This window comes from Natrix helvetica, assembly GCF_964273705.1.
Source record: "Natrix helvetica genome assembly, chromosome: Z".
NCBI lineage: Eukaryota > Metazoa > Chordata > Lepidosauria > Squamata > Natricidae > Natrix > Natrix helvetica.
In genome coordinates, this window is record NC_138554.1 from 76,802,771 (window position 1) to 76,822,996 (window position 20,226).

The following is a 20,226-nucleotide window of genomic DNA, read 5'->3' on the forward strand; positions in this document are numbered from 1 at the left end:
TTGTCCAATGTACTTGTCAGCATTTTATTTAATACTAGAATGCATTGCATTTGACAGAACGTGGTATTAGTATTAATATCATAGAAAACCCATACAATTGTACTTCTTATAAAACTAAAAAGGAGTGCTGTAAAATAACCCCTTTCTACAATTACATGTCCCACTATCTCGGGAAATATACATTTTCTAGTAATGTCATGGTAGAGGCGTTACGTTCCCTTCTTTAGTAACTTTCTGTCCTAATTTGTTTATTATTTGACAATGTATTTTATTGGCCAAGCCAGTATTTGAGAGTGGATTGAAAATCACTTCAAAATACTTGAGTTAGATGGACTGGCCATGTTAAATTACCCAGGTGCAATCAACAGCTTCATGCATATTCTTACAATTCATTTTTATTTCTTTTTCTTAAAATATATAAAAGACAAAAACACATTTTGAATATTCAATGCAAAGCTGAACAATTGATCATCAGCTTCATACAGTAAAAGCATGACTTATGTAACATTTATTCCATTGGTCATTCTTCTTTGCTGTGGAAAAGCAGCTTGACGTTCATACTATATTCATCAGATTTTGTTGAGTTTACTGGCAAAATTTTGTTAATTTCTCTGCTAGCATTTTGTTCCACATTATTTAAATCTTGTGATTATTGCTTTTGTTAAAATAGAACTGCTAACACCATAGCTTTAATCTTTAAGAGTTCTAATTCTTTTCTACAACTAAACAGAAAACCTTCAAAGCATTTGGTAATAGTCATGAAGCAGTTACCATATTTTTCGATGTATAAGACGCACTATTTTATCTCAAAAAAGGGGCTGAAAATCTGGGTGCATCTTATACACTGAATACAGCCTTTTTTGCCTCCCAAAACCCCACCCCCTTTGCCAAAATGGCCGTACATAGCTTTTAGGAGGCTTTCAAAGAGCTGCTGGGGGCTTGGGAGGGCAGAAATGAGCAAAGAATGGACCATTTTTGCTCAATTTTGTCCCCCAACCCCCAGGAGCACTCTATAAGCCTCCAAAAGGCTATTAGTCACCTTTTTGTGACAAAGAAATGGGCCTGTTTTCGCAAAAAAAGGGCCATTTTTTGCACGTTTTTGCCCCCTCCTCCTCCCCGGAGCACTATACAAGCCTGCTAAAGCCTATTCATGTTCTTTTTTTGAAAAAAAATGGGGCCGTTTTCGTAAAAAACAGACCATTTTTGGGAGGTTTGCAGAGCAAACCCTTTTTTTTTATTTGCCTCTTCAAAACCTTGGTGCGTCTTTTACTCCAAAAATATGGTAAGTGTTAAGTGTTAATAACCACCTATGGTAAATCACAATGTAGAAAATGTCCTAAACAAGTAAAAACCATTTGCAGAAACCTACTAAGACAAGAAAGTGATAAAGCCCCATTAACTCAGATAACCTGATGTCAGATTTTATCACATAGGGTTTTTTAAAAAATAATGTTCAAGTTTAGGACATTTTTTTCATCACAAATCATGCAGTCCAAATATAAATATTGAAAAAAATAAACAAATGTGAATCATATTAATTTGCATTTGAAAATGTTTGCTTTTTTCCAGAAAATTCACATCTCTGAAAAAAAGCTGAATATGTCACTATGGTGGAATTATATTTTTTTAAATCTTTAAAATGCATTTTAAGGCATCGTGCATTTTTAATATAAATGCCTTAATTTTAAAAAAATCTTAATTTTATACCTTATTGGGTCTTAATCAACATCAAGACACATGTATTCATTTCCACATCGCTTTTTTTAACTATGCATAGGGATTTCAGATTATTTCTAACATCAGTTCAACTCATAAAATCCAACTAAGTTACAGTTCATCATGTCTATGTGTCTCCTGGTGTTTCAGTTTGAATTCTTCAGAAGTAATCTTGCCATCTCCATTTCGGTCCTGATTGTTGAACATATTTTTCACAATTGTTTCAGAATTGTAACCAGGGGCTAGCTTTCCTTTGCCAGAATTGACTTGGTCGTGGATATATTTATTGAACTAGAATTTAAATGATGAATAAGAATGGGAAATAAAATGAGTTTCAGCATTGTAATTTAAAGCTGCATATATCACAATGCATTTCCATACCTCTGCATTTAGTACTAAGACATAGTAATAATGCTGGTTTACATCTGGAGTTCACCATGTTGATCTAAAACTAAAATAAGTTAATCATTATTGAGCCTGCATGACAATCCTCTATTTGATGGGCATGTGCGTCATCAAAGTGGTCCAAGTTGCAAAAGCTTTTGTTCGACGTCTTGAGACTTTTTATAGTCCAGTGCCACACTATACAGAATTGAGTTTACTCAAGTCCTCTTCATGAATTATTTACTCCATGACTCATATTCATTGTGACTGATTTCTCATCTTTGCAAAGAAGCTTGACCTTTCCAATTGTACTGAATGTTCACAATGACTGTCATTTAACTGCAAAAGTTACATGCAACTTTCTAACTGGCATATTTGCTTACTTCCAGAAGCAGTTTTGTTGGCATTACATTAGCATATTAAAATGTTTAAGCTGACATGAGAAAATTTCCCTCAATCCTAGACAAGCTCATGAGGCTCCACTTCAACCTTTTTTCATACCCATGGCAAGATATGTTACTTCTTTTTCCCACTTTTGATGTTAACTGGCAACATTCTAAAAGCCGCTTATAAAAATAGATATAAGATAAAAAATAGTGTTCTATCAAAGTATACGCACAAAAATTATCCTTTCTGTTTTTTTCCTTGACTATGGTGAATGAATATAATCACCGTATTTTTCAGACTATAAGACGCTCCGAGCCATAAGACGCACCTAGCTTTTGGGGAGGAAAAAAAAAATCTGCCTCTTCCTCCCAGCAATTTGCCTCCTTTCAGCAAACAACCTGGTCAGCTTCAGCACAGCCTGATTTAGCAGGAGCAGCTGACTGGCGATTGGACCGGCCTTCCAAAATACTGCGGATCAGCTGTTCCAGGCTGCTGGGATCACCGCCACCCATCGCTATCTCTGCGAGCCCCATTTTCAGCCTCGGCATGCCCCATTTTTGGCTTACGCGCGTCCCATTTTCGGCCTCTGTGTGGCCCATTTTCAGCACATTTCAGGTGGCGATAGGGGGCTGTGTCGGCAGTGATCCCCACCGCTTGGAATAGACTGAAAATGGGACACCTGGAGGCCAAAAATTGGGTGCACAGATGCGGCGATGGGCGACGGCAGTGATGGGTGGCAACAACAGTGATCCCTGCAGCCTGGAATAGCTGTTTGTCAGGATTCTGGGAGGCCGATTCAACCGCCAATCAGCTGCTTGTGCTAAATCAGGCTGCATTGAAGCTGACCAAAGCTGCTTGCTGTTGCTGCAAGGAGGCAAATTGCTGGGAGGCAAAGGCTGGGGGCTGGCGGGTGGTTGGGTCTTCAGCAACATTATAAGATGACAGACATTTCCACCCACTTTTTGGGGGGATGGAGTGTGTCTTATAGACAAAAAAATACGGTTCTCACAATATGGAAGAATGGCAATAACTACTGATCAGATTTCTCATATCATTGCAAAATTGACACTGAAGCAAATCACTACCCTGTTTGTCTTTTCTTTTATAGTATAGATAGTATGCCAGGCTACTTCAAAGGATTAATTTAAAAAGTCAAGGAAATATTAATTTTCTTTCTAATTGTATGAATCAGAGTTTTCACAAATTACAACTTTGGAGAAAAAACAATCAAAAAAATAAATTGGAATGGGAAGTGAAAATAATTGCCTCACAAATGAAACCCAGATTTCAGAACTAATACAAAAGTAAGCAAACTCATCTCACCCCTTAACTAATAAGGTTTTTTTTAACATTCCAAATAAAATGTTTTAATATTATATAAAAATGTATGATTCTGCCATTTTATGCAATTTATCAATTAAAAATTAATTATTAAATTTAATAATTTATTTTTGCCTAGCCATAACACAAGATGAAAAGGAAGTCATGCAAATTCATTTATCATCTCTAGGGACAAATAATACACAGTATTATAATTATATATTATACTGTGCTAATACTATAAAAAATAAAATTTATATTGCAATTTGAGAAGTAAATTAAAGAATCTGTATAGAACTTAGTATACCTAACAATTTGTTACTATCCATCAAAGAAAATCCTTATAAATCAGATTTTGTGTATCCCTCCTCCCCCAAAATAGCTTCTTACTTCTTCTAGAAGAATATCTCCATTGTTATCCTTGTCTATTTCTTCAAAGAGGTTTGGTGATACGTCATCATGCCACACAAACATATAGCCTTCTGGTAAGCCAGATACTAAATCAAGCAGCTCAATATCAAACAGTAATACAGCACTTCCAGGAACTTCTCCTTCTGCAACATTAAATGACAAAAATCAAATCTTAATATTTGTTTTTGGGAATGTTTTGCTTTATTCTATATTTTCAGTGTAAGCAGGCAATTTTCCAGCTAAGCCAGGTTACATTTTTAAAACATTCCTGCCAAGGGCATGACGAGAAATTCAATGATGTCATTGGGAAGCAGATCTGAAAATGATCCATTTTGAGGATTTCATAGATAATGAACATGAAAAATAATTTTGCCAAAGGCTTCATGAGAGTGAAATGATCAGGGATAATGATATGGGTGATGCTATCCCTAATGTAGAGGGCTGGGAGTGGGGGATAAAAATTCACCCCTAGCAGAATAAGCAAGTTGTACTATAGATATCATTTCAGCAAAGAATGACAGGACGCAAAAATTACATCTATTGGGTCAATAATGCACATTATTATTATTTTCTTTCTAGAAGACACTAAATTATATGATTATTTTAGCCTTAAGTTTTAATGCAGTCATTTGTTCAGACATTGCTTATCTCATTGCTTTATGACAGCAGACTATATAGCTCAACATTCTAAGAGATTCATCACATAAAATGCATAAGACAATTCTACAGGTGGACAATATATTTCTATGCTAATTTTTAAGTTAAATTGAAGCTCAAGTCTTATTTAATGAGTGAGCTTCAAAATTCCAAATAACAGTTCCAAATAATTGTTATATCATCCATTCATTTCAATTTATTCCACTGAAAGCAGAAGATAGGAACAAGGATATGAATCATATTGAAACTACCTATAGATCTTTAAGTATAATTTAACAAAGTACATACAGAAGTGAATGTGCACCACTGCAGGTGAATTCTGAAGAAATTTGGGTCAGCTCACATTAATTTCTTTCCTTCAGTATACTTGAGTATTTAAAGATCTTTGAAACTTATATACTTACTAATTCCGGCTTCTCCATAACCAAAGTGAGGGGGAATAACAACTGTTCTTTTTTCTCCCACACACATCTCTTGGAGACCTATATCCATTCCCAATACAACTTGTCCAGAACCTAGAACTATATTATATGTTTTTCCAAGGCTAACCCTGAAAAAGAAAAATGTAATTCACAAAAAATTCTAAGCAACTCCTCCAGTTTCTAGCATTTTTTTCTATTCCTCCTATTTACATGGGCCATGGCTTATTCACAACCGAACTCACACGAGCATCACCCCAAAGGCTTCTCTATTGCATGAGTGGAGCTGCACATGTACATGTGCTAGCCCACCCTTGTGCAGCCCAGTTCCCCTCTTCCCTGTCAGCTGGGCTGCCAAGTCACTTGCTCCCGATGCTGCAAAAGCAGTGCAGTTAGAGCAGAGGCTGAGTGCTCAGCTTCACTAACTCACTGAGGTTGTCTGCCTAGGACTCTCAATCCGCTTTTGGAGCGTCGGGCAGTCTCAATGTGTCTGAAGACCGTGTACCCAATGGCTTTTCTTCTCCATGCCAAAAGCTTTTGCAAATGGACGAAAGGTTTTGGGGGAGCAATCTCGTGCTTCTTCAGGCCTTCCATCCCTTTGTAAAAGCTTTTGGCATGGAGAAGCCTGAAGGAGCCAAGACCAATGTTCCCTCTAATTTTTTTTCAGTGTGAGCAGAAAAGTATAGTGTTTGAGCAGCACGTTTTCATGCCTGAGCACCTGAATTTTTTTCACAGATGTCACCTAAGAAAACAACTAAATCAGTATTGATTATTGATTATTTGAAACTCAGTTATGTTTATTCAAGGTACCCGCTTAATTAATTGTTATATAATATCAGTATCACTTAACAACGCTCCTGCTTAGCAACCAAAATGTTGGCTCGGGAACTCTGACATTGAAGTGTGCAAGTCTTAAAGCTGTCAAGTTACAAGATCCTTGCACCCCTAACCCTTTAGAAAAAAAACCCAGGGGTCTTCAAACCTGACAGCTTTAAGACTTGTGGACTTCAACTCCCAGAATTCCTCCTCCAGTCATGTTGCAGCGACATCATCTGCGTGGATCTGCTCCATCTTTGGATTTTTTCACCGAGGGCAGGGCTGCTGCTGAAGATGCCGACCAGCCCCCGCCGCCACCAGAATAACTGCAGCCTCCTCCTCCTCCTCCAACAGTACCACCACATTTGCTGCCCGGTGCTGTGGCTGAAATAAACCCCCAAAGCCCCCGCTGCCACTAGAATAACTGCTGCCGCCTCCTCCTCCTCCAACAGCACCACCACATTTGCTGCCCGGCGCTGTGGCTGAGGTGAAGCTGCCAAAGCTCCCGCTGGCGCCTCCGCCCGTGGCAACGGCGCCGGTGCCTCCCCCTCCGCTCAGAGCACCTGAGCTGGGCCCCGTGTTACCCCTGCCGCCGCCTCCTCCACCGTGCTTTTGAGAAGCTATGAGGCCTTTTTTCCTACTGGCTTCCGCGGCCTCATGGCTCCTCAAAAGCACGGCGGAGGAGGAGGGAGCAGGGGTAACGCGGGGCCCAGCTCAGGTGCTCCAAGTGGAGGGGGAGGCGCCGCTGCCACGGGCAGGGGCGCCAGCGGGAGCTTTGGCAGCTTCACCTCAGCCACGTCAGGCAGCAAATGTGGTGGTGCTGTTGGAGGAGGAGGAGGAGGTGGCAGCAGCAGTTATTCTAGTGATGGCAGGGGCTTTGGGGGTTGACTTCAGCCACAGCGCCAGGTGCAAGCAGCTAGGACTGGCTGCCCACAAAGGACCTCCCCAGGCTTGCTTTGCTGAACACAGGGCGACTGACAATAGTTTGAGCTACCGTCAGTCGCCACACGCTCATCAAAACAAGTCCGGGGAGGTCCTTTGCGAGCGGCCAGTTCTAGTCGCCTGCAAAGGACCTCCCCAGCTTCCGGAGCCTGTGATAGTAGAAATCACTGTGTGGCAGTTGCAAACTGTTGCGCGGTGTTTTCTTGCCATGTGCGCAGCCGCGCACCTTAGAGGGAACATTGGCCAAGACCATGCTGCAAAATCTTCTCTCTTGCATGAGTGGAGTTAAACATGCATACGCTCTGGGCCACCACTCACATGGCCTGATTCCTCTCTCCCCATCAGCCAGGCCACAAAGATTGGGGACCTCTCTCTTATAACATTAAGCAACAGAGTATGAACAGTAGAGACTTCAAGTATCTGGGTTCTATAGTCTCCCAGGACTTGAAATGGACATCTAATTTTAAACATGGACATCTAACTTTAGAACTATTATTAAAAAGGCACCATTTCCTGTGACAAATCAGAAAGCTCGGACTACCCAAGGAGCTGCTGATTCAGTTATATAGAGGAATTACTGAGTCTGTCATTTGTATTTCTATAACTCTCTGATTTGGCACAGCAATCAAACAGGACAGTTGCAGATAATTAGGTCTTGAGAAAAAACTACTGAACCAGCCTACCTTCCATGGAGGATCTGTACATTGCACAGGTCAGAAGAAATACTGAGAAAATATCTACAAAGATATCCCTCAATCCTGGACATAAACTGTTTTAACTCCTCCCCTTATGATGCCGCTATAGGCCATTGCATGCCCAAACAACTAGACACAAATTTCTCCCATGCACCACTCTGCTAACACATAATTCCCATAGCACTGTTTTATACCTAAACATGCAGTATAACTATATTGCTATTATCTGTCTCATCTTTCTTATTACTTTCTCCTATTGATATCTTATGATTTATCACTTTGTCATTTGTATCTTATGATTTATCACTTTGTTGTTTGTATGTATACTGAGAGCACCGGAGACAAGTTTCTTGTGCATCTAATCACTCTTCATCAATAAAGAATGTTCTGTTCCATACATACATACGTACGTATGTGTGTGTGTGAATAGGGAAAGTAGCTGATATGAAACAAAAATATGAAGGCACCATGATACCACTGGCATCATTAGTCGTTAAGGCGCCAGGCTAGAAAGTTGACCATAAGTTCTAGTCCTGCCTTAGTCATGAAAACCAACCGAGGAACCTTGGACCAGTCACTCTTTTAGCCCAATTCATCAATGATTGTTGTTGTGAGGAAAATAAGAGGGAGGTTGTTGGATATGTCTGTCATATTGAGTTATTTGTAAAACCAATAAAAGCAGAACATTTATTTATTTGTTTAATAAATGAGGGCATGGAGACAGAAAAATAACTTCCATTGTTTATTTTCATAATTTATAGACCTTCTGATTGCATGTAAGATATCCCATACTTCTTTCAGTTACATTAAAAAATTCAAACAGCTAACAAAAAAAAAAGGAAACACATCTATTTTTTTTTAATTGTAATGTTTGCAAAATTACTTCTGGCCAGATGATATACTTACGTTGAATCTAATAAAGTGCCATCTAGGAGAGAAGCATTGTAATGATACTTCAAGTAATCACCTTTCTTGCTTAGCACTGAACAGTTAGTAGGTTTGTAATAGGTTGTAACAGCAACTGAATCTGAAGGATTGTGAAAATCTATCACATGAACTTCAAATACCAACACAGCAGATCCTGGAATGTTTCCTACAATAATAAGCAATCACACAGTAATAGGCTGTTCACCTTTCTTCTCATACTGAATTTACACCTTGTAAACAACAAAATCATCTACTGAAAATCGATGCTGTGAAAATAAAGAAGATGTAGTCAAAAGCATCTACAAAGATTATCCTAAATTATGCTAATGTTTATGACATTTTGTCCTTTCCAACAGCATAAATCTATATTCTTTCAGAACTATGGTATTTGGGGAGATTACTACTGTTGCCCATTTTGGAAGCCACTTTGCATACCAATACTTTTAATACCAATGACTGGATTAGCCTTAAGATCCCAACGTGTCTTCCCTCTTGTGTTCTTCCCAATTTAGAAAAACAACATCACATCTTTTGCATGTCTAATATAGGATCTTTTATATTAATATAATGATTTTATACATTCATTCCAAATATGTAAAAAAGCGCCTTTTGTGTCCAGCTAATGTTAAGTGACAAAGCTTAATAACTTATCTGGATTGTTTCCAGATAACTTGAAGGTATCCACTATCTCCAAAGGTAGAATTATTGTAAGTATCTGCAAAATCTAAAAATAAACGATTTGCCTAGGAAGCTCAGTAACTGTGGTATCTGTCACTCTTATGAAAACAAATTGTGTTACTAATTCTTTCAATCACAAATCTATTTCTGAGAAGTTATAGAAGAAAATGTTCTCAAGCAAATATCATCAAATAAGCCATGATTCGCTTATATGATTCTAATTCTACCATTGGTATTAGCAGAATTCACTATAAATTTGGTACAATTCTCACATGGGGTGCAGGAATCAGGTGCACTGACTTTATCCCTCTTGACCGTGGAAAATGCTTTCATTTTAAAGTACCATATCGTCAAATCTGGTATTATTCACATGCTTAATATATATACTATACATATATACTCAATATATTAAAATGGTAACTGAGCTACAGGACATTAGTATTTAATAAAGTACCTGAAATAAAACTTATACTCACCTCTTCCCTCTTCTCCATACCCAACATGAGGTGGTATTATTATTCTTCTTTTCTCTCCAACACATGCTCCAAGCAAACCTTCATCTATCCCAGCAATCACATAACCTTTGCCAATGTAGGTGTCATAGGTTCGATTTCGTGAGTAACTATAGAAGACACTTTGTTTTACTGCAGTTACCATCAATTGTACCAGATTTACAATTTACTGAGTATGACGGCAAATATAGACAAAATGTAGATGTAATCTATATACAATACAATACAATACAATACAATAGTAGAGTTGGAAGGGACCTTGGAGGTCTTCTAGTCCAACCCCCTGCCTAGGCAGGAAACCCTATACCGTTCCAGACAAATGGCTATCCAATATCTTCTTAAAGACTTCCAGTGTTGGGGCATTCACAATATACAATTTAATGTATATATATTACTGGAGAGAGAAAGATTCATTTCATTTACACAATACCATCATCTCATCTGTTAACCTAGAAAATCGTATTCAACTAATGGAGCATTTGCTTTTAAAACAATTTTACTAGAATAACCTCAGCCAGGAGCTTATTGAATAGTGATGGGTTATGGCCACAATACAGCAAACTAAAAAATTCTTGATTTTCAAAGCCTTAAGTGTACATTATTACCCTTTAGGATCTTTTTGCCACAGTTATTAAGCATATTATTGTGGCTGTTATGTGAATCATATCATTGTTAAGCAAATTTAGCTTCCCCAATGACTTTGCTTTTGGAAAGCTAGCTGAGAAGGAAACAAATCATAAGACCCCAGGATGCTGCAACTATTAAAAATACATGTTAGTTGCCTTGTGGCCAAATTTGGGGATGCTACAATGGTCATGTCAAGCCGGACTCCCTCAGCAACCAAGAAAGAAACCACTTAACTCTATTTTGCAGAATTCAGAGTACTTTTACTGGTTATGAAAAGATAGCAGCTAAGCAAAGCAAGATCTGAGGCAAAAGCGCGCGAAATCATAGTTCATCTTCAAGGAGCATCAGGTTGGTATGCAGGACGGTTGACCTTGACCAACACCAAGCACCAGTCTCCAGCATGCGCAGTAGACGGTGAGAACAAAACTCCCTTTTTACAATCTCTCCTGTACTAAAACTTCCCCTCCCAAATACCAAGCCCCCCTCCCCATTTCAATGGCAGCCAAAAGCAAATAGCGAAGCAGAGACTGACAGGTCATAATTGCGAGGACTAATTGTATGTAACTTTTTTCTCTGTGCTGTTGTAACTTCAAATAGTCACTAAACGAATGGTTGTCAGTCGAGGACTACCTATTAAAAGAAAGACTTCCAAGTTTTCTGAAATGTCTCCTGTAAAAAGCTAGAAAGCCATTAAAAAAGAATTTCAGTAATTGCTGAATATGAAATGTAAGCTCTATTTATAGTGAAATCAAGATTCAATTTTTATCTTTTGCCCACACACAATGGATTAGATGCCCCCTTCTTTTGAGTGGAAAATTTGGTTTCTATCTGACTAGTGTATAGATCATTGACAGAGCTAGTAGCAAGATGTTTATTTTAGAATATAGAATAATTAATTCTCACAAGTATGTGTTGTTTAACACCAGTGTATACATATTTAAAGAATGTTTGTAGTGGTATTACATATGTATTAGTTAGGAATGTAAATGTACATGTTTATATGCACATCTGCCATAAGGTTGGCTGGGAATCAGACTGATTTGCAAAAAGTTTGGTACAGATTTTTTGAAGGAACAAGGACCAGAGAACTAAAGTTAGTTGTCTTTGATAGGAAAAAAAGAAATTGCAAGAGAAAATAGCTGTGTACAAGAGAGCAATTCTGCTCATAAGGAAGTGAGAGTTGGTATATCAGGAGAAGTATAATAGGAATGTGGGTGCAGAATCTCAGCGGTTAAAGATGCTGAGGTTATCAGTTGAAAAACTAACAGCCTGGATTCAAGACCCAAATGCCAGGAGTGAAGTCTTGTTACTTGCCCAGCATGTAAATGTGAGTAGATAAAGAGGTACCACCTTGGTGGGAATGTGACAGCATTCCATGCTTCATGATGTATAGTCATGTTGGCCACATGATCATAGAAACAACTTTGGACAATGCTGTCTCCCCTGGTGTGTGTGTGAGAGAGGGGGGAGGGAGGGAGGGAGAGAGAGAGAGAGAGAAAGAGATAGATATCATGAAGACTGAATATGGATACACGTTCAAAAATGGAACTACCATTAGCCACCTTCTCTACATGAATGATATCAGGCTATATGCAAAGAATGAACAAGAGATCAACTTGCTGATCCACCAGACATGGACCTAGAGTGAAGACATTGGGATAGCATTCAGAGTAATTGGGACTATAGCTGGATGGTAATCAAGAGAGATAGCTAGGATGGAGAGGAAATACCAGCAGGTCATATAATAGACATACAGACCAGTTTCAAGTACTTTAGTATCCCACAGTTATATAGGAACCATGAGGAGGCAAGGAAGACATCAACATGCAAATATTAGCGAAGGATCAGACAAGTACTGAAGAGCCAGCTCAATGGGATGAATAAAATCCATACTATCAACATGAATGCCCTGCCAGTCATCAGACAATTTGCAGGAATAATAAATTGGCCAAAAAGGACAAGGAAGTTGCCAGTGTGGAGACCAAAAATGTACACAGGTCCCCAATACCTAGAAACAGTACATCAGATGGAAAGAGGCCAGTCAGGGTTTGGTGAGTGTCAAAGCCACTATCATGAAAGAAACTCATGGCATCCAGCAGTACATCAGTTCAAAGATTACTAATGAGCAGTGGCGTAGCGTGGGGGGTGCAGGGGGGGCCGGCCGCACCGGGCGCAACATCTGGGGGGGCGCCCTGACTCGCCCTGCGCCGCCCTTTGCCGGACTGTGGCCGTCTCTTTCCTCCCGAGGAGGAGCTCGAAGGGCAGCGGGAAAAGGCTCGACTGAAGGGAAGCAGGTGCCGCAGGGGTGGGAGGCGCACCGGGGGCTTCGGGAAGGCGCCGGCTTCCCGGGGTGCTCCAGGCGGAGCCGAAGGAGAGCGGCGCTGCGCTGCGCTCCGTCTGCCCGCCGCTGCAACGCCACCGCATCCTCCCGCTCCGCCTGGAGCGCCCCGGGAAGCCGGCGCCTTCCCGAAGCCCCCGGTGCGCCTCCCACCCCCGCGGCACCTGCTTCCCTTCAGTCGAGCCTTTTCCCGCTGCCCTTCGAGCTCCTCCTCGGGAGGAAGGCAGGAGGCCAGCATGGAGAGCCTCACTTGACTGATGCCGACCCAGGGGCAGCTGCAGTCGGGCCGCCCTCGCTTTAGGGGGCGCAAATTACTTGCCTTGCCCCGGGTGCTGACAACCCACGCTACGCCACTGCTAATGAGAGAATGCCTGAGGTAACTGCAGATGTGGGAACAAGATCAAGCAAAGGAAGTGCCATGGCAAGGCAAGAGACATATTTTGACAGATAACTGAGATGGAAAACACTGGGAAATCCTATAAGTGGCTGGAATGGGATGGATTAAAAGATAGCACTGAGGTAGTGATCACAACAGCACAAGAACAGGTGGGCGGATCATAATCCAATCACGATTAAATGGAAAGGCCAAAGGATAAGATCTAGATGGACATTAAATAATACCATACTGAAAGAAAAAGACTTTACACAGAAAATGGAAAAAGAATTGGCTTTCTTCTTTAAAGAAAATAGAAAAGAAGACACATCAATGCAGAACCTTTGGGATACAATGAAGGCTGTTACTAGAGGCCTGATAATAGACTACACAAGGAAGAGAAACCTAAAGAAAAGACAAACGCATAAAGCTCTAGACAATGACTATAAAAAACTTGAAAAAGTGTTACAGAGATTGCCACAAAAAAAGATGTTAAAATAAAAATGGATACAATCAAACATAAAATAGATCTACTGGAAAAGGAAGAACTGGAACAAAAAATTAGAGGCACTAAACAGAATTACTTTGAAAACGCAAATAAACCAGGCAGATGGTTGGCATATAAATTTAAAAAAGAGAGAGAGGAAAAGAAAATACTCCAACTAAGAAACGAGCAAGGACAAATTCATTATGGAAATGCGGAGAAAAAGAAAATTATACAAGACTACTATGCTAAGCTGTATCAACAAGAGAAAATGGAAGAGGGGGGAGTTAAAAAATATTTACAGGATGCTAATCTTCCCCAGATACCAGATGAAACTAGAATAATGCTGGAAAGTAAAATAACAATGATGGAGCTAACGGAAGCACTCAAAAAACAAAATAATGGAAAAGCCCCAGGTCCAGATGGATTTCCGGTGGAATTCTACAAAACATTCGAAGAAATCTTGTCTTTCCCTCTGTTAGAAGTTATAAATGAAGTGATATCAGAGAGCAGAATACCTAAATCATGGACATAAGCATATATTGCATTGCTACCCAAAGAGGAGACAGATCTAACGCAAACCAAGAATTATAAACCAATATCTTTATTAAATTCAGATTACAAGTTATTCGCATCTATATTAGCAGACAGACTCAAGAAATATTTAAATAGCTTCATCCACTCTGATCAAAATGGTTTTTTACCAAAGAGACAAATTAAAGATAATATGAGAATGATTTTGAACACTTTGGAATATTACGAGGCCCATCCTGAAAAACAAATGGCTTTGATGTTTCTTGACGCACAGAATGCTTTTGACAATGTGAATTGGCAATTCATGTTTTTACAATTGGAACAGATGAATTTTGGTAAGAAATTTATCCAAACTATACAAATGGTATATCACAAACAAACCGCAAAGATAATGGTAAATGGAGAATTGACAGATTCTATTGAAATAAAGAAAGGTACGAGACAAGGTTGCCCATTATCACCGTTACTTTTTATCTTAACATTAGACGTCTTAAATAGAAAGATTAGAGAAGAAAAAGAAATAAAAGGAATGAAAATTAAAAAAGAATACAAGCTACAAGCATTTGCAGATGATTTGGTATTTATTCTTGAAGAACCATTTGAGACAGCACCCAAACTGTTGGAAAGAATAGAGGAGTATGGAAAAGTAGCAGGCTTGAAAATAAATAAAGACAAAGCAAAGATTTTGACAAAGAACATACCATTAAGACGAAAGAAAGAGTTGGAAGAAGCTTTGCAGATTCAAACTACAAATAAGGTTAAATATTTGGGGATATACCTATCAACTAGATGTAGCACTCTTAAGGAGGATAATTATATTAGATTAAAACAACAAATTGCGATTGATTTGATGAAATGGCAAAATCTGCAACTATCAATGTTAGGAAGAATCTCTACAATTAAAATGAACATTTTACCTAGAATTTTATATCTGTTCCAGACAATCCCAATTAGATTAGGCAAGAACTTTTTTGAAGACCTAAATAAAATAGTCTTGAAGTTTATTTGGCAAGGGAAAAAAGCAAAAATAAAACTCAAAATGCTACAAGATGCTAGAAGAAGAGGAGGACTGGGCCTACCTGACTGGGAGTTATATTATCAAGCAGCAAACCTGATGTGAATTAAGGAGTGGGTAACACTAAAAAATTCCAGATTATTGAACGTTAGAGGGTCATGATTTATTGTTGGGAATGCATGCTTTTTTATGGTATAAGGGAATGAAAGCACATGGTTATTTTAGAAGACAATAAGGGAGGCCTTGTTATTAAACTGGGAAAAGATTAAAAGATTACACTACTTAAAAACTCCAGCCTGGATATCAATTATTGAAGCATTTTCATATCCAATAATATATAAAAAGGAACAAACAGTAAGATATGTTGAAATATTGAATACAGAGGGTGAACTCAAATCTATTCATGAGTTGAAACAAGAAGGAATAGAAATGAATTGGTATTCATACTTACAGATACAATCTAGATATAATGAAGATAGAAAATCAATAGGTCTTTACAATGAAATGACTGAGTTAGATAAAATTTAAATTGGTACTGATGAAAAAGTAATTAAAAAACTATATGGATATTTATTAGAGACTAAATTACAAGAGGAACAAGTTAAAGAAACTATGATAGCTTGGGGGAAAACTTTGGGTATGGGATAGACTTAGAAAAATGGCAGAAATTGTGGTCTCAAAATTATAAAATGACAATGTCAACTGCATATAGAGAAAATTTGTATAAGATGTTTTACAGGTGGCATCTATCCCCAACGAGAATTACAAGAATGTCCAAGAATAAATCGGAAAAGTGTTGGAAATGTCATCAGATACCGGTGGTGGACTTGTATTGAAGCAAAAAGATACTGGACTAAAATCCACATGTGGTTGGAGAAAATGATACACAAACACATAGACCTCAAACCAGAGATCTTTTTACTGGGAATTATACCAGAAATTTATAACACAGACTTAAAATATTTGATTCTAAATGTTTTAACAGCAGCTAGAATCCTATTTGCAAAAAACTGGAAAAACGAAATGATACCAAAACAGGAAGAAGTTATTCGAAAGATAATGGAGCGCGCTGAAATGAGCATATTGACATTTGAAATTAGAGAACAAGAAGATGAGCAATTTTATAAGATATGGGATTTGTTTTATCAGTGGCTGGAAAAAAGAACCTGGACATGAAAAATGTTTTATTTATGTTTTAATTGAAGGAGAAAAATGAGAATACAATAATGTTGTTAAATAGACTAATAACGATACAATGTTTTAATTGAAGGAGAAAAGCAAAAACATAATAATCTTGTTAGACTAACAATAATACAATGAAACACTGACATATATATGAATAATTTAGAATTTTTTGTTATAAAATGAAGGATAAAGATAATAAATGAACTAATGTACATTTGATAAAAGATTGGTAATATAATACATAACTCTAAGTGCATACCATAAAGATATCCTGTTGAAAGCAGTGAAAGATATACAAATATAAACACTTGGTAAATTCTTTTATACTGTAAAAATATTTAAAATGAGACAATGATTGTATAAAGGTAGTTGTTGTTAAGCAGACAATTAAGAATGTAAGAGAATTAAGCTTATTGAAAAGAAAGAAATATTAATTGTAATTGAACATATGCTGCACAATGAAAGTGAGGTTTTTGGCTATATTGGATGGAAAAACTGGGATTGTATATGTAATTGAAAATACGGATGCAAAAGCACTTGTAACCAAACGACATGCTGTATGTAATGGATGAAAACTTTTTAATGTTGTCTTTTATGTTTAAAAATAAAAAAACATGTGGACAAATGAGGGGGGAAAAAGAACAGGTGCTAAGCACAAATCTACAGAAGCAGGAATCTATCACATTAGGCAGGACCTTAGGTGCAGACTATGCAAATAAGCCTTAAAGACGATTCACTTGTAATGGAAAGATGAAAGATGCAGACAGAAACAGCATACACTGAACAGAACAACCAATCCTGTATTGTGTACAGACCATTGTACAGAATATGTACATCATATCGGCTAAACCCTGTAAAGAATATGGGCTAAGCTCTCCTACGTTGGATGGGAGTTCCCACAGAAAGTTGTGGAAAATAAGAGGTCTAAGATCCTTTATGATATCCAGTCAGCCAGAGAGACAAGCAATGCCAATCAACCAAACATTGTGATATTTAAAAAAGACAAGAAAGCAGTGGTAGTACCAAATGCTAGTAACATAGGAGGAAGGAGTATGAGAAATTAGAGAAACTGGAAAAGTACCTGAAAGAAGTACCATAAAAAGGAACTGGAAAGGATGTGGAAAGTTAAGGCCAAAGTGGTCCTAGTGATGGTAGAACTTTGGAGCTGTTGTCTCCTAATCTGGGTGGCTTCAACAGAACCTAGGTACAACATCTCTGCCCAAAAGAGAAAGAGTAAGTGCTAGGAACAGTTAAGATACAGTGCAGAACTCTCAAGCTCCCTGGCCTCTGATAGAAGACCAAGATCAAGGAAGACACAGACACCATAACAGTGAGAAGGGAATTGATAGATGATGAAGAGATAGATAGATAGATAGATAGATAGATAGATAGATAGATAGATAGATAGATAGATAGAGATAGAGATAAGATGATAAGATAAGATAAGATAAGATAAGATAAGATAAGATAAGATAAGAGGGAGTCCTTGGTGCTGTCTGAACTTGCTTATAATTTTATAGATGTTTCATTAGCCTAACTAGGTAACATAATCAGTGCTACTAAGGAGTGCTGTTTGTTGTCAGTTTATATTCTGGGTCTTGCCTATCTGTGGGGGGGAGGCGGTCTTGGGGTTCTTTGGTTGGGCTGTTTACTGATGGTTCTTTGGCATGTTTCTTGATTGGGGTATTGGGGTACTTTAATTTCATAACATAAAGACATATTTAACCATAGTTTCAATTGGGAAAATGTGACAATCCTAGACCAGGCCAAATTCAAAAATGCCAGGGCATTTCTAGAAGCCTGGCACTCTGACAAATCAGCTATCAATGCACACATAGACATTAAGAACATCCACAGAGTATGCAAAAGAGACAATCAACCAGCCCAAAAGAGAAAAAGACTCCACCACCTCTCCACCAGTAACCAGCACTCAGATCAGCATATATTAACTCTAAGGTCAACTTCAGGCCAACAATCAAGATAACAATACCCCAAAGAAGAAACTGCCAAACAGCCATCAGTAAACAGCCCAACCAAAAAATTTCTGACCACTGCCAGCCACACAGACAACAAGCATGTCACCAGAATATAAACTGACAGCAAACAGCACTCCTTATTAGTACTGATGATATGGTAATGAAACATCTGCAAGAAAACAAGCAAGCTCAGAGAGCACCAAGGATCCCACATTTTAACCCTGAGCTAATATTCTCCTTTATTACAGAAAGACAGACAGACAGACACAGACAGTGCATTTTCCCCAAAATAAGACCCAGTCTTATATTTTTCCCTTCAAAAGAGCCACTAGGTCTTATTTTCAGGAGATTTCTTGTCTCACCTCACGATGGCAGCAGTACTGACAGCCCCGCCTAACAAGAGCCCACTTTTTCTGAGGCTGCTTGCTGCTGCTCGGCTGTTGGCCCCAGCTTCCATTTCGTTGTCAGATGCCTTTAGGAAAGGCCCAGAAAATAGGCTCTGGAATTACATGTGTGGTGCTCCCAACCTTATTTTGCTGTTAGAGGACTTCAGGAAAGGCCTCTGCAGCCAAGAAACCCACATGTCAATCCAAAGCTCTTTTATCGGCTACAAAGGCCTTTCCTGAAGCCTCTGGCAGCTAAACAGAGGCCAGGGGGCAACTGTTCTGACCTAGGCTTCCCAAAAGCACCAAGTTTTATCATCCTGATAAAACCCTTTTTATTTAGTTTAAAGTGAATTCCTCTCCAACAAAGTCCCAGCCAACAGTCTTTCAAGAGATTTCAAAACTACAGACCTTTATCAGGCTTGGAGAGCTGCCAGGCCGATATCTTCCAAATGCCACTCTGTAGCAGACAATACTTGGCAAGAAGTCAGGAACAGATCTTCACCCTAATGAATTGAACTAATTGCCTCCTGCAAATTCAACTCCCATTTCGCTCCTTTTCATTCCCTATGGGAGAGGCCATTCACTGGGAACAGGCTCCAGTTGTTCTTCTGCCCAACTGATGTTCGACTTCAAAGGCAGCTGATAACTGTCAGACGGCCCTGGCCCCATCTCTGCCTCTGACGCAGAGCACTCGCCAGACCCTGCCCCAAACTCAACCTCCTCACTGTCTGGGTCTGCCACCAGCTCCACTGGTGGGCCATAACAGCAACGGGCACAAGCTGTGGCAAGCAGCCACAGAAGTGGGCCAGCAAGGTGAGGCAGGTGTTGGGGTGTGCAAGCCCTGGCTGCAACTGTCCAAAGGTAAGCAGCTCCACCACCATCCCCATCTCCGTCCTAGCTTGATTTTTACCCATGTGCCTTGGCCCACCCCATGCAATCAGGCACAATGGAGTAGGCCTATTTTGGGGGCAGGGTTTATTTTCAGGAAAACACGGTAGGCAGGCAGGCAGGCAAGCAAACAGACAGAAACAGAAAGACAGAGTGCTTTTAGTTAATTTAACATACTTTAATATAATTAAATCTAAATTCCTTTTTCATTCTTGCTCTATGTATATTTGATAGGCTTTAGGTGGCGCAGTGGTTAGAACGTAGTACTGCAGGCTACTTCCACTGATCACCAGCTGCCAGCATTTGGCAGTTCGGATTTCACTGGCTCAAGGTTGACTCAGCCTTCCATCCTTCAGAGGTTGGTAAAACGAGGACCCAAATTGTTCGGGACAATATACTGACTCTGTAAATTGCTTAGAGAGGGCTGTAAAGCACTGTAAAATAGTATATGTCTAAGTGCTATTCCTATTACTTTACTTACTTGCATTGGAATGAACATAACTCAGAGGACAAGTATGCCCATTGGATTGAAAAAAAGAGTGTCCTGACATTTATT

At 39.0% G+C, this 20,226-nt stretch overlaps 1 protein-coding gene across 1 annotated transcript in view; it reads right to left on the bottom strand.

The window, feature by feature from the left end:
• Positions 1 to 20,226, bottom strand: part of FKBP9 (FKBP prolyl isomerase 9) — a 33,591-nt gene continuing 13,365 nt past the window's right edge. The window contains exons 6-10 of the mRNA XM_081971282.1: positions 9,829 to 9,974; positions 8,654 to 8,840; positions 5,280 to 5,425; positions 4,198 to 4,361; positions 1 to 2,007 (exon numbers count right to left, since the gene is read on the bottom strand). Of these exons, the coding sequence (XP_081827408.1) occupies positions 1,828 to 2,007; positions 4,198 to 4,361; positions 5,280 to 5,425; positions 8,654 to 8,840; positions 9,829 to 9,974 (823 nt within the window). The 3' untranslated portion in view covers positions 1 to 1,827. The remainder of the gene's footprint in view (positions 2,008 to 4,197; positions 4,362 to 5,279; positions 5,426 to 8,653; positions 8,841 to 9,828; positions 9,975 to 20,226) is intronic.